Genomic DNA, 14,305 nt, shown 5'->3' with positions numbered 1-14,305 from the left:
TGAAGAATGTGAATAACCAAACAGTTGACGGCAGCCATTGACTTCAAAATATCTTCTGTGTTCAGCAAAAGAAGGAAATTCATACAGGTTTGGAACAACTTGAAGGTGAGTAAATAATGACAGAATTTTCATTTTTGGTTGTTCAGTTTTTGTGCCCCCTTAAGCTCCTCAGTTTCTGTAACTTATTGCTATCTAGTAGAAGCAATTTTGATGTTAAAGAGATCTCATTTATGATTTTGCTTTTACTGTATGTAGGTTACCATTTTTAAAAGTCCTTCTATGGCTCATAACCATCTGAATAGTTGCACAGCACAAAGAAACAGCAGTTTAGAGCCTTGATATGCCTTATAAGTGGCTTTTGTGACAAAGCTTTTCTGCTTCATTATGGTCTCACTGACAGTAGACATAATGAAACTGAATGAGAAGATAATGATTCAATTACTCCATTATATGGTACTTTGTGGGAGGCACTAATATAACACTATAAAAACCTACCTTCAGCATTGCTCGCCATTTCAGACAATAATACCATACAAAGGTCACAATCATATGCATTCTGGTCAGCACAGACTCATGGGGCAGCTGCAGAAGACTGGATATCTGACAGGGAAAAGGTCCGGTGGCCAAGAAGAAAGCTTGAGGATATTCTTAAAACCTTGATTATTACATCTGGAGACTTTAAATGTGAAGTTTTTGTCATCTTTTTGTCATTACTGACACAAACCATATGTCCAGTCAATTTCCGCACCGTGTGCATCAGCAGACCGGAGCTTTTGGCTAAAGTAGGGATTCTGGGAGAGGTCTTGACTAATGGCTGCCGTAGGCTGAACAGTGTACACATCGAATGTGGTCACATCATTTTGCTGTCACCCTGCCTGGGGCTTGGTCAGTAACCATCCTTTTGTCGAAAACAGCCTCAAAGTGTTGGTGCTTCAGTTTTATTTGCACATGGTGTGTCTTTTAGAACAGATGAAGGCTTTTAGCTTTTATATGTCAATAGGATGTGCTTAAAGCTACACTGTGTGATTTTTACCCCCATCTAGCGGTGAAATTGTATATGACTACCCAGTGAATATTTGTTTCTGTTCCTCTCAATTCCGAGAGCGTTTTAACTCCTACGGTGGCCGTATTATTCCAAGATTAACATGGCTTCCAGTTATCGACTTCGTCCATGACAATAATAAACAATATGTCTAAAATGAATAAAACTACAGGACAGATGTCAGGAGGTAAACGTCACCCTTGGAATCGGCTATCCCAGCATAATCAGATTAGGCTAACGTTACAATGTGTACAAAGTAAAAGCAATTAAAAATAACTAAAATTTACAGTGTCCTTTTTTTATATAGCTTAAAAAATTGCACCTTTAAAACTATTCATCACCTGTGATCCGTCGCAGCACAGATTTATGTTACAAGGTAAACAATACTTTTTCACCATTGACGCGATGATGAAGTTATACTAGAGGTCGTTCTGGCGTTATGCACAACCATGCTATGGTTAGACAAGCAACTATAAAACTTCGAATTTACACAAATGAATTACAACAGGCTGAATTACCTGTCGAGAAGAAAGCAGGCAACCTCGGCGTCCGTTTTAAAATCTTTTCTCCTCATGAGCTCTTTCCATCTGGGAAAAGTTACTCCAATATTGACTATGGTCTTGCTGATTTGTCTGTCGCGTTGACGTTTTAATTCTCTCTTTCAAATGTGAGTACGCACGCACGCACGCACGCACGCACGCGCACACACTATCTTTCAAATCTGCCGGCACTCGCGAGCTCGCGAGTAATCTCCCCCTCGCATTCGTCACGGTGTCACTGAGTGAAAAACGCAAAAGGCGAAGCTTGAATTTACAGGCATGTCCCTCTTTGGCTAATGTAGTTTCAAGATGGAGGGGCAACATGGCGACCGGCATACGAACCCCTCACCCGTATGTACTTTCAATGGCAGATTATAAACTTAAGAGAATACTTTATTACTTGAAAGAAGTAAATATACATTAATGAGCACATATATTTTTGAAAGAACTAAGTGTATTTTGCTAAGAATCAACTAAAAAAGTTACACAGTGTAGCTTTAATAGAAACCTAAATAACCAAAGTGATAGCTCCTCTTTCATGGTCAGACTGCTGAGAGATCAATTCTGTTTGCCAAGCAGTTGTTTCAACAACAAGGACAAGTATCTCTTTTACCCAATGCTAGTAAGGCAGAGTCGATTCAAACTGCTTGGCAGATCTTAACTCTTTTGTATCTATGTCTTGAAAGTATCTACTTTCAATACTTGTTACATCAGATTAAACTGCCCCTCTGCTATAAATATAAGCCGCGTTTCCACCGAAATTACCACCGAATAAAGAACTTTTTTTCCCCCAGACCTGCTGCTGTCTGAGTTTCCATCGCGTCTAAAGTACTGTGAAGATTAGGCAAATTAGTCCGGTCACGTAGGAATTTGAAATGACGTTGACGTTGAAATAAAATGCTGCATGAAAACCAATCAGCACTTTCCATACTGGTATGAATTTTTTTCTACTGCTGAACACAAAAGAAAATGTTTGTCGATACAATAAAAGTCAATTGGATCCAAATGTTGTTTTGGACCCCATTGACTTTTAAAGGACAAAAACATTGATTATGCAAAAAAAAAAAGTCTGAAGAAAACCATGTAGTCCTGTGCATTGATGCATTGAGTAACCCCACTTGTCCATACCAAGAATGATAAAGCTTAATTTGCTTTATTCCCGTCACCGCCATCATGTGACTTTCATGGAAAAGTGTGTGTGATGCCAGAGCTGAAACATTGACAGTCTCAGTGGGGCAGTTAGAAACCAGGTTACAGACTGGACATAGCCTGTACCGCTCTTCGATATATGATCAAAAATTCCCTCTGGCTTAAGAACGCGTTCGTCATAATATTTTACTGCCATTCCCTGAAGTGGGACTTGAGGATGTGTGGAAATTAAATGGCTGAGCTGCCAGACAAGGTCACTGTGCTGAGCAGTGAGTCCAAATGTAGATGGCTCTGGTACGGCTATAAATAGAGTACAGAAGAATTTACAGACTAGTTACTAGCCTATATGTGTGCGTATATGTGTATATACATACTCTTTACTTTATTATGTAGACCTGTTCAACTGCTCGTTATCGCAAATATCTAATCAGCCAATCACATGGCATAAACACATTAACACTGCCATATCCATTACCATCAGATCTCTATAACCATGCCAATCTCTGTCATGACAGAATACATATATATATGAGAAATAAAATGATGAAAAGCCTGTGATTTCTTTTTTCCGTAATTTTTATGCTGGATAATCAGTGACAGAGAATGACTTTAATGTTTTACTTTAATGTTATCAAAGTCAGTATCTCCTTATTAAACCATCAAATAAGTCAAACATTAGCACGCCATGGGATTGTCTTTCATCCACATTTCTTATATCTCTCTAGATACTTCCTTTCTCCTCTCACACAGTTCACACACTCTCGTTGGCTTGATCTTGTCTATCTTTACAGAGAGGCTTCAGTTTGTGGTGTTAGTGGAGCTGGAGCACCGGATCAATGACCACAGCTGTCAGTTTACTGCAGCAGCAGGGGAGATTACATTAATGTGTTACTAATTGCTGTTAAATCGGCCTGATGTGTGGGGTGAACAGACTCTGTCGATACTCCTGCTCTTGGTACAACTCGATGTAGGCAGACACTCTGTCCCATCACAAATTCATCTGCCATACATTTGATAGTTTACAGCTGCTTTATTCTCTGTCTGTCTGTCTATCTATCTATCTATCTATCTATCTATCTATCTATCTATCTATCTATCTATCTATCTATCTATCTATCTATCTATCTACAGTATCCATCCATCCATCCATCCATCCATCCATCCATCCATCCATCCATCCATCGGTCACAAGTTCCATCGTTATCAGCATAGTTCAACGTGTCGGTGTTTCCTGATAACAGTTCTAATGAACATTCGAAAACAGCATCGCAAAGTTGTGAGGGAACGACAGCTCTTGACCTGTGGTTAGAAGGAGAGTTTCTTGTTTGCATGACATGTGGACTCAATAAATCCTTATGTTGAGCCAAATAAGCAAGCTGATATTCGGTGCAATCTGTATCTTTTATTTAGAATATGTAATTTACGTCTTTTAGTTTGTCAAGAGATTTAAAGCACCGTGTGCGCATGTGCATACGTGCTCTACTAAGTAAGAACAAGCCTATGATTGAATCTGGAAATAAAGCAAAATAACTGATTAAAATGATCAGATCCTCAGATGCCATGTCCGTAATTTATAGCAAAACATCTAGCATTAATTCGATCTCAAACAGATTCAGTTATTACTTCACCAGGTGCTTGACATCATTAACCAACATAGTTGAACGTTCAATTTGCGACAAAATGGTTTTGGGAAACAGTCGACTCGTGACTAGCTAGTTGATTTCTTCTACGATACATCGTGCTATGGTAGTGAAACAGTGAGTTACGTCGTTGTACGGGACATTTTAAATCCACTTTTAGTAAATCTCTTATTTTTATGGTCCTAAATTTTTTCAAGCTGTGGATTGTTCTCTTTACCTACAGGTGTCTTTTCTTACTTTAAAAAAATATCTCAGGGGACCTATAGGTCAGCAAGTATCAGCCTGTCTGGAAATTGCCATCACACACACACACACACAAACCTACCATCCCAACAGAGATTACTCCTGACTTCAGCACAGCCAGTCATGACCTTGAAGGTCATTCCGGCCATCATTACTTGTATATAAATACTCACAGTCAAGAAAGAGTGTTCAAAAAAGAAAAGAAAATGGGATTTGTTATCTAGCACAAGAGCTCTTAATGAGCTGCTCATCTGCCCACTCTCGTGGCCTCCAATGAAAACAGATGGATCTGATGCCCTCGGGCGACTCCGTCTCTGTGGCTGTGGGTTGTCCGAAGGTTACATCAATGCAGTTAGTGCCCACTTTTTCTCTCTGGTAAGCCCAGAAACATCCCAGCTTTACTGTCTGGATGCTAAAGGGCTGGTGGTTTGCATCAATGTCCCTGGATGACTTTCCCATTCAATCAGATGGTTTACCCTTTTTTTATAATTAGGAATCCAAGCTTTGCACATGCATTATTATTGCTCTTAAAAAGTAATATATAGGAAATGTCTGCATATAACTTACCCTGCACAGTTTGTTGTTTTGAAACCAATTGAGGCTTTCTTCAGAAAATGCAATTCCCGACACTTTTTCAAAGCTCTTCACACAGTTCTCCTGCCTAACTTTCAGCTTAGCACAGCAGTTAATTCATACATGTCTCAAATCAAGTCATTCTTCCATAACACTGGCAAAGATCTTCACCCAACAAATACACGTTGTCACTCATAAAACAATGACCTAAAAACACTAACAACAGGCACCATTATACAATGTTTTCTTTTGCAAAGTTTCTTTATATAATTCACTGCAGTATTTGTTACATAGTCCATGTTTACAATATAGTACAAAATTATTCCTAAGTTTTCCCCTTTTATGCTAATGAAATTGAAAGAATAACACATGTTTAGATGTTCAGCTGCATCTAATTCTTTTGATTAGTATTTCATTTGGAATATATTTCAATATGGTATTACTGTAGAAATGTTGTATTATGCTAGGTTTTGAACTTAAGTTGAACAGGTTTGAAATGAGTATGTAAATGTGCAAAATGGCCTGTAGGTAGGCTACATAATTTTGATGGTGTTTGTGTCTAAGTGAGAAATGTATTAATGTAATTTGAAAGATTTCGTAATTGAATGTATTTTGAGCCAAAGCAGTGATACATGATCCACAGTTTATGAAGTTGCGCTCACTGTGTAAAGAGTTTTGAAAAAGTACTGATGGGTACTTGGATGTGTTTGTAAAAACTGTAAACATACTGGTTTGCAGCACAAATTCTTCAAGTTATTTTAACCATAGCTAATCAATCAGAAGTCTTCAAAAAATAGCTTATTTCCATATTGCAAAATAAGGTGATCCATTATGTCATAAACACTCAGATTACATATTAGACCACTAGGTCAACATTCATGGGCATGATATTACAGTATAATATTTTCAGCCTGTGCGTTCTCAGGTTTACAAACAAAACAGAAATAAAAACTGATTTATAGGCCTATTCTGCAGTGTTTACATCAGCTTGCATGCAGTATTACAAAGCAGTATTTTGCTCTCATTCTTTCTGACTTGCTAAAGTGGAGTCAAATGACAAGTTACTGTGGAGGTGAGCACAGTGAGGCTGGAATACTTAATGGCTTGTCAGATTTATTAGCTTGCCAGCTATTGTAATATCCTGCTGTCTCTCCTCACGAGCTGCAATGGCCTGTCAAGCTCTGTCTTTCTCCAGAGCCACAGAACTGCACTGTGAGCTTCCTGTCACAAATTTGGAGATTTCCATGCTGTATTATATCACTGTGCTTATGAATGTTTAAATAAAAAAGTGAAGTTAGATTTAAACTATTCATTTTTCTCTCTTTAAGCTTTTATAAACTCTTATAACAGTAATAGTATGGTTTTGGGGCATTTACCACACTGTTATCATGAATATCATCATGTATATGCCAACCAGATTACCTTAGTATTACCATCCCTGTACTGTTTTGGTAGGGAAGGCTGAATGATTTAGTGGTGTATTAACATGTAGCCGACTGTATAGCGGTTCTCCCTGTGTTCCTAATGACTGTTTGTTCTCTAACCTGACAGCTTTGCAAATAAGGCATTAAGCTGGTGCACCACAGTTTCATTTACATCCTCCTGAAAAATCGATCTGCTGGGCTAATGTTGCCCGGGTAATTAAAGGGATGGAGCTCATAAACGCCCTCTGGATACGAGTAATAAAAATCAACTTTCAATACTGAACCTGAGTTACAGTCCCCATGACAGTTTTCCTCAGATGTCCTTTGAATTTCTTGCAGTTAATTGCGTTATGTCCATTTATCGAGTGCCATGCGAAAGTGTTCAGACTGATCAATGCATTTTTTCTCCTCGGTTACAAAGACTATTGATTTTTTTTTTTTCTGTGCTGTTTTTGTATCTAAGCACTGACCTGAAAATTTTAATGTGGCATTTGAAAACTGAATAAAGTATATTTTAAAATTGAATTTAAAATAAAACTATACAATAAAATAGTAGTTTAATTCAAAACAAAAAGTCACATTCAAATTTTGGGGTGAACTATCCCTTTTGCAAAAATGAAACAAAACATACAACACAAAAATTCTCTTTTTGAAGTTTTTGAAGAGCTTGAGTTTGGTTGAGGAACTGCTTCTGTTTTATTTGTCTTTGTAGTTTGACATGCAGCGGATAACACTGGAGGAGCTGAAACACATCCTTTTTCATGCCTTCCGGGACCACCTGACGATGAAGGACATCGAGAACATCATCATCAATGAAGAGGAGAGCTTGAACGAGAACTCGGGAAACTGTCAAACAGAGTTTGAGGGAGGTGAGTGTAAACTGTGTGTGTGTCAGTGGTCCCGGAATGGGTTTTAAGGCCAATTCACAATGCACCGACAGGTGCAGACCAATGCAGAGAATCACCAGAGTAAGCCCAAAGTATACTTCGGCCACACCGTCCCAGTGACGGAATTTTCATCATCAGGAGGGTCCGTGGATGTCCGCACACTTAAATTAATACGTAATTACGTATTAACGCGTAAATGACGTGTTAACGCGTAAATTGCGTGTTAAGACGTAATTACGTGTTTACACAACAATTTCACACGTTTTGGTCCTTTTGGCCTTCCATAGCACACCGCACACTTGAAAACAAAATCCACATAAAATCCACCGAATGTGTCCTTCATTTTTCGCGTTCCACTCTGTCTCGCGCACAGTTGAGCGCACGCTCAAGTCACTCGCACATGTACACGCACCGTTCGCTTGGTCACAAAATTTGGGCTGCACGCGGATGGGGTGTGTGGACGTCCGCGGACCCTCTTGATGACGAAAATTACGTCACACGGATAGTGTGTGGACCTTTGTGAAAACGCGGGCAGCCAAAGAATACTTTGGGCTTCAGACATTCCTTGATCCAACAAATGCAGATTGAGCATGTTCAGTCTGTGAAAACAAGCGCCGTCTGTCAATGCAGGGTGAATTGACCTTTAGGGCCCTATTTTAACGATCTGAAACACAAGTATCAAACGCGAAACGCAAGTAACTTTGTGGGCGGATCGACGCAAATCTAAAATGGGTTGGTCTGAAGTAGCTACATTACTCATAGGTGTGGTTTGGGTGTAACGTGCAATAAACCAATCAGAGCGTCATCTCACATTCCCTTTAAAAGCAGGCGTGTTTGTTCCATGGCGGATTGCTATTATTATTACCAGGAGCGGTTCACAGCCGAGGAGACCGACGTTCTCGTCAGGGCCGTAAAAGACAGAGAAGTGACATTGTATGGGGATGGGAGAAACCCACCCAAATTAGCTTCGGTTAAACAGGCGTATAATAATTTGGGTAAATGTGTAAGCTAGATTTATGCCTATTTTTTCACATCTTCATGGACACAACAATGATTTCCCTCGTGTGGAATATTTTTCCTTGTAATTATGTATGGTTTGTAAGAATGGCAACTGCTGCGTCTGTGTAGATGAGAGAAGCAAAATTGTATGCGTATTGTGCACATGCTACATTATGGCCAAGCATGCGCCCTTAAAATAGCATCTGAATAACGCGCCACTGACTTTAGACTAGGTTTTTCCTGAATTGTTTTCTGAAACTGCAAAATAGCACCAGGGAACGCTTGCGCCGGAACACGCCTCCTCTTTTCGCTGAACCGCCCCCGGGACCGCAAGTTCATTCCCTAATTTACTGGCGTGCGTCTGTGGAGGGAAAAGTCCGCTGTGCATCGGGTGCAAAATAGGAATGATACATGCGTGGGTGTACAAAGTCAATTGCGCTGGGTGCAAGATAGGGCCTTTAGAGTCAATTCACCAGTCAAAATACCAGACTCGGCAAGTATTCTGGTAAACACTCTCGATTAGTCTTAAGTGAACGTGAACAGTTGATGTGTATCATTATATTGGATCCGCGGGGTTGGTCTTTAAATGACAGTAGCCTATAAATACCTGCTGCTGTCTATGTCATTAATGTTAATCAAACAACAAGACACAGCTCTAACAAAAATATATCTATATTTAATTTATACAGTGAACACTAAAGTGGTATTGTACATTTAAGTATTACATGTCTGTTCCTGAATACACTACAGACCTTACTTTATTTGTAACTTTGATACCCTATTGTATTTATCTATGCTTTTAATTGGTGTATTTGATCTTTTTGCTGTTCACTTGCGTTTATTAATGTTTGAACTTCAGTTAGACTAGTAGTTTTTGTTGTGGTATCGAAGTACTTAAAGTGTACTTTAAGTAATAAATGGAAAGCAAAGTTACATTTGCCATGATCCGATCCATGAATCAAAAACATTAATATGATCCGAACTGTGGGTTTTGTGATCCGTTGAACCACTAATATAAAGAATTTCAAACAAATGGAGTATTAAATAGGGTACTCTGCAATATTCATAATTTTAGTCAATATTTTTAATAATTGAGTTAACAACAGATGTATGCACAAAATAACAAGTGTATGTATAGAAGACGAAATGACAATAAAGTAAGTATAATAAGTAGAAAAACACATAATACACAACTTTTCTTCTTTGGATATAAAAGCTATAAAATAATTCTGAGCACCCTTTAAACTCCTATGTATGTATCTAACTTTAAAAACAGTGTTTGTTATGATGTGTAGGTGCTTCTCTTGAGTTCATTATACGGTTGTCTGCTTCAGTCTATTTGTTCTTTCAAACTAATATGGGCTGATGTTAATGTTGTTGTTTCATGCATAATAAAGCTCCTCTCACTGCACCTCATCTCATCCTGTGATGAATAGCATAATGTTCTCCATGGTAATACACAGGGTTAATTAACTTTTTAACAGTATGTGATATTCACAGCCTATTGACATGAGGTGCAATTTTTAGAAGCTTATTTTTTGGTTATTAAAATCAGAGGAGTGAATTGAAAATGCTAGTTTGGATTTTGAGTAGGCAGCTCATTTCCAGATTCATGAGTGGGTGTTGTCACTGCATCTACAGGGTCACAGGAGCTCACTGTCGCATATGCTACTCTACATTATGAGATCTCCCGAAACAGACTATAATCATCTTATGAAACTTGTGAAAATGAGTTTTGAAATTATGACGCAAACACACTATTTTAAGCCTATGTAACTCTTTGAGTGCCTCAGAACATTTAAAACGATTTTTTCCTCTTAAAAATATTTTAAACCTAGTGAATGAATAGAACCATCAACATATGCGTTTAAATAGTGTCCACTAAGGTCATATGACCAGCTCTATCTTGTATAGATAATCCGCACATAACGTGGGAAAAAAATATGTTGTGGTCACGAATTATAAATTAAGAATTGATTCCCACGACTTATTCATTCATGGGAATTCATTCATGGTTTCGTTCAATCGTGGCCACAATTGATTTGTTCCCTCATTTTAGGTAAATCATGGCCACATTGTACCAATTCATTCTCTCATTTTAATTTAGTTAAATCATGGCCACAATTTAACTAAAACAAGGGATCAAATTAGTACAACAGGGCCATTATTTACCTAAAAGGAGGAATTAATTAATACATTTTGGGAACAAATATTTAAATCTTGGCAATGATATCTAGTTTTTCCCCCTACATGTCGTGTGCATAGTCTTTTCAGTTTAAAAGTTAATAAACAAAAACTTCATGCATCCACACCAGTAGGTGTCAGTATAAAATGCAAAGTTATTAGAACTAGGAATCAAGAGAATAAATTAATGCTGGTGGCTGAATTCTGAATAGAATTAGAATTATTTTCTTACTGTTTCTGCCATAGTTAATCTTTATATATCTTTCTTTATAGTATCAGTTTTTAATGATTTTAAATACTTCAATTAGTATAAATTATGCAACAATTAACATTAGAAAGAATTGTAGAAAGTATGTTTCTTTCAGAAAGTGGTGTCTAGTTATCATCTCTGTAAATGTAAGGTCAAGTTGAGCACTGTCACGATTTTGGGTTTGTGCTTGTCATGTTTCTGTGTCTTGTCACGCTTCATGTCTGTCATGTGATTCCCTGTTTGTCATGTGATCCTGCCATGTGTCTTGTCATTGGTTAATTGTCTGATCATTGTTCACAGGTGTCCCTTGTCTTAGTCTGTGTATTTAAGCCCTCATGTTTGTCATGTGTCTTTGTCTAGCATTAATTCCTGTAACCACTATTGTGCAAGTTTATGTTCATAGCTTTTTGTCTTGTTTCATGCCGTGCCATGCTTTTGTTTCATGTTTTTGGATTATTTTGTCAATAAAGCTGCACTTGGTTTCTCAAGGCTTGCCTTCAGTGGATCCTTCTTACAAGCACATTGCATTGTCCGATTAAAGGGATTGTTCATCCACAAATCTAAATTCTGTAAAAAATAAAATAAAAGTAACGCAATATTGTAATGCATTTCTTTTAAAAGTAACTTTCCCCAACACTGCTTATAAGTGTTATGATTCCAGTGTATGAATGTTCAGTTTGTTGCTGTATGGAACACACTAGGACATTGTTACCATTGCAGGGGTCAAGCACATCCCTTATGCCAATGCCTCGAGTCTCTGTCCTACCAGCAGTAACAGATGTCCACAGCGCTAAAGCAACACTCATCCACGCACTCTGTGTGTTTATGAATCATTCATGGAGGCACCTGGGCCAAGCTCATGTGTTGTCAACAGACCACACACTGAGACTATGGTAATGTATCCAGAGACGCAATCTCTTTAACACAAAAACTATATGGTGTCTATTAGAATTATCCAAGCAACAGATTTAGCGTTGTATTTGACACAGAAATGGCATACTTAAGCTGTACAGCAGCACTATCACAAGATTTTTTTTTGTTGAGAGGGGTTTTTTTCTTGTCAAAAAATGGTGGTGGCCATTGTGAAAACAAAGTACACTTTAGCATACTTATGGAAATATGGTGGCCTACTTATTATGGAACAATATACGAAAGTACGAAAACATAATTGCATGCTAATTGCAAATAAATTAAATTATAGTGTCAAATTTATATTAAATGCAGTTATAGCTGAACTTTAGAGTGCTTTTCTTTTGCTTCTACATCATTCTTATTCACCGATAATTTCCCTCTGATTTTAGGGACAGGTTATGGGTATGGTTAGGTTTAGGAATACATTTTCAGACAGGAATATTGTTCTAGGATCAACAAAATATGTTTATCCAAGAACATGTCTTATTTGGCAAAATCACAGCAACCAATATGGTAATGTAATATCGAACAAAACACTACAATTTAAATTATAATCAAATAAGTGTACTTCTTTAAAGCATGACAAAAGATAACTAAAACAATGATATAAAATGTACTTAAAGTAACTTTCAATTTGACATTATTTCAGAGTGCACTTTCTAAAATGTACTTAAGTGTATTAAATGAAAGTGTACTCTCATTAAAGGCACACTATGTAAGATTTTTGGATCAAAATATCCCCCCCAAAAAAACCACCAGAACAATGTTAAATATTTTGTTGATTTGTGTACTTACATTAAACCAAATGATTCTAAGAATGTTTATCCAGAGAAATAAGCAGTTTTAACCAGGACAAAGACTGTGTCCGTGCGTCGCCTATCAATGACATCATACCCGCGTTACCCTCAATTTCCAGTTTTATTTTGTAGAAGCCATGGAAACACCAAAGACGCTTTAATATATTGTGTGTTTCGTTAGACAGGTGAGAAACTGTTTGGACACATTCATCGACAGAAAACTAATCATTGTTATACATCTCAACACAGTTAGTCTTTTTGTTTAAATCTCGTTTTCTTGATTTACAGCGAGTACCACATTTACCATGCCTAATATCGAACAGTGTGCAACAAGTGTCTCATATACTCACAGAGTAGCATTATAATAACTTTCAACACACTCAAATGTGTTGCGTTAGCCCACATACGCATGACCGGAAGAAGCGGAAGCGGTCTGCGGCATAATAAAAGCTCCACTGCAATTAGTCTCTCATTAGCAATCGCTCCAGCGGCCTCGTTTCATAACTTTAATACATTACCAGTCATCCATGAATATGATTTTTGCCCGAGTCCCGTTATATTCTTCACCGGCTGTAGAGTAACTGTAACTGTACACTCATAATAATAACTCCCATAATTCCGCGAAATCAACGCGTCATTAAAGCTACGCCTTTGTTTTGAATAAACGACCTCTAGTGGCGAAAAATTACATAATGTGCCTTTAAGTACACTTATGCCTTTTATTTCATTAGTTTTATATTATCTGCAAGTACGTGTGTTTTTTTTTAATATGCTTTTAAGATCTGAAGTACACAAGTGCCCATTCAATGCAATTAAGCGCACTTCTTTTCCAGTACTCTCAAGACTTTTTGAAGTTCAAAACATGCTGAGCATGCTGCGAGACATTTTATCTTGACTTCTATCTGCTGCCATTTGGAAAGGCAAGAGTGGGGAAAAATCAAAAGTTCTCAAAGCAAAACACACTCAGGCAGAAGAGTACCTATGTTTGCTCATTATCGCGCCTCCGCTCTGCCGTAACCAGGCCAGGGATTGGCTGCAGGGGGGAGAGGGGTGAGACTTGCTGACTAGCGCTCTGTGCCGGAAGGAGGACTGGAGCGGAAAATGGTATCACAGGGTGAGGCTGGCACACAATCTGTCTGGCTGTGTGTTCCAGAAGCACCTAATAACTGGCTCTATTCTCAGCCCAGACCCCACTGTCACCCCACGCTTGTGAGCCGAGCAGCCACATGTGCTCAGGTGAATCTCAAGCCCCAGTGAAACGTATCCACCACCTCGCAGCTGCGCAAGAAACGCCGCTTTATTTAGACCAGTCAGATTGGCAGATGAAAGGCGGTCGGCTAGAATGCAAATTGACACCTACACATTCAGACAGAAGTAGAAAATGCATTCAGATTCAGATCAGATGTTTCTGTTGTTTTCCTAAGGATGTCAGGACTAAATCGCTGTTTTTGTGTCATTGCAGTTCATCCCAAAAAGAAGAATCGACAGACGTGCGTGCGCAAGAGCCTGATATGCGCTTTCGCCATGGCCTTCATCATCAGCGTCATGCTCATCGCGGCCAATCAGATGCTGCGCAACGGCATGGAGTAGCGACACCACTGTGAGCGGGGCCGAGCCTGCATGTGCATGTCTGTCGATGAAGTTGTTGAAACTAACAAATTAACAC

At 38.4% G+C, this 14,305-nt stretch overlaps 1 protein-coding gene across 2 annotated transcripts in view; it reads left to right on the top strand.

Moving 5' to 3' along the window:
• caln1 (calneuron 1) overlaps positions 1-14,305 on the top strand; it is a 50,046-nt gene extending 35,741 nt beyond the window's left edge. For both annotated transcript variants that reach the window (XM_079886300.1, XM_079886301.1), the window contains exons 5-6: positions 7,323-7,479; positions 14,102-14,305. In XM_079886300.1, the coding sequence (XP_079742426.1) occupies positions 7,323-7,479; positions 14,102-14,229 (285 nt within the window). In that variant the 3' untranslated portion in view covers positions 14,230-14,305. The remainder of the gene's footprint in view (positions 1-7,322; positions 7,480-14,101) is intronic.

The sequence above is a fragment of the Squalius cephalus genome, assembly GCF_949319135.1.
Source record: "Squalius cephalus genome assembly, chromosome: 11".
NCBI classification, from domain to species: domain Eukaryota; kingdom Metazoa; phylum Chordata; class Actinopteri; order Cypriniformes; family Leuciscidae; genus Squalius; species Squalius cephalus.
Note: the sequence above shows the minus strand (reverse complement) of the source record. Positions and strands in the feature narration are given on the sequence as shown.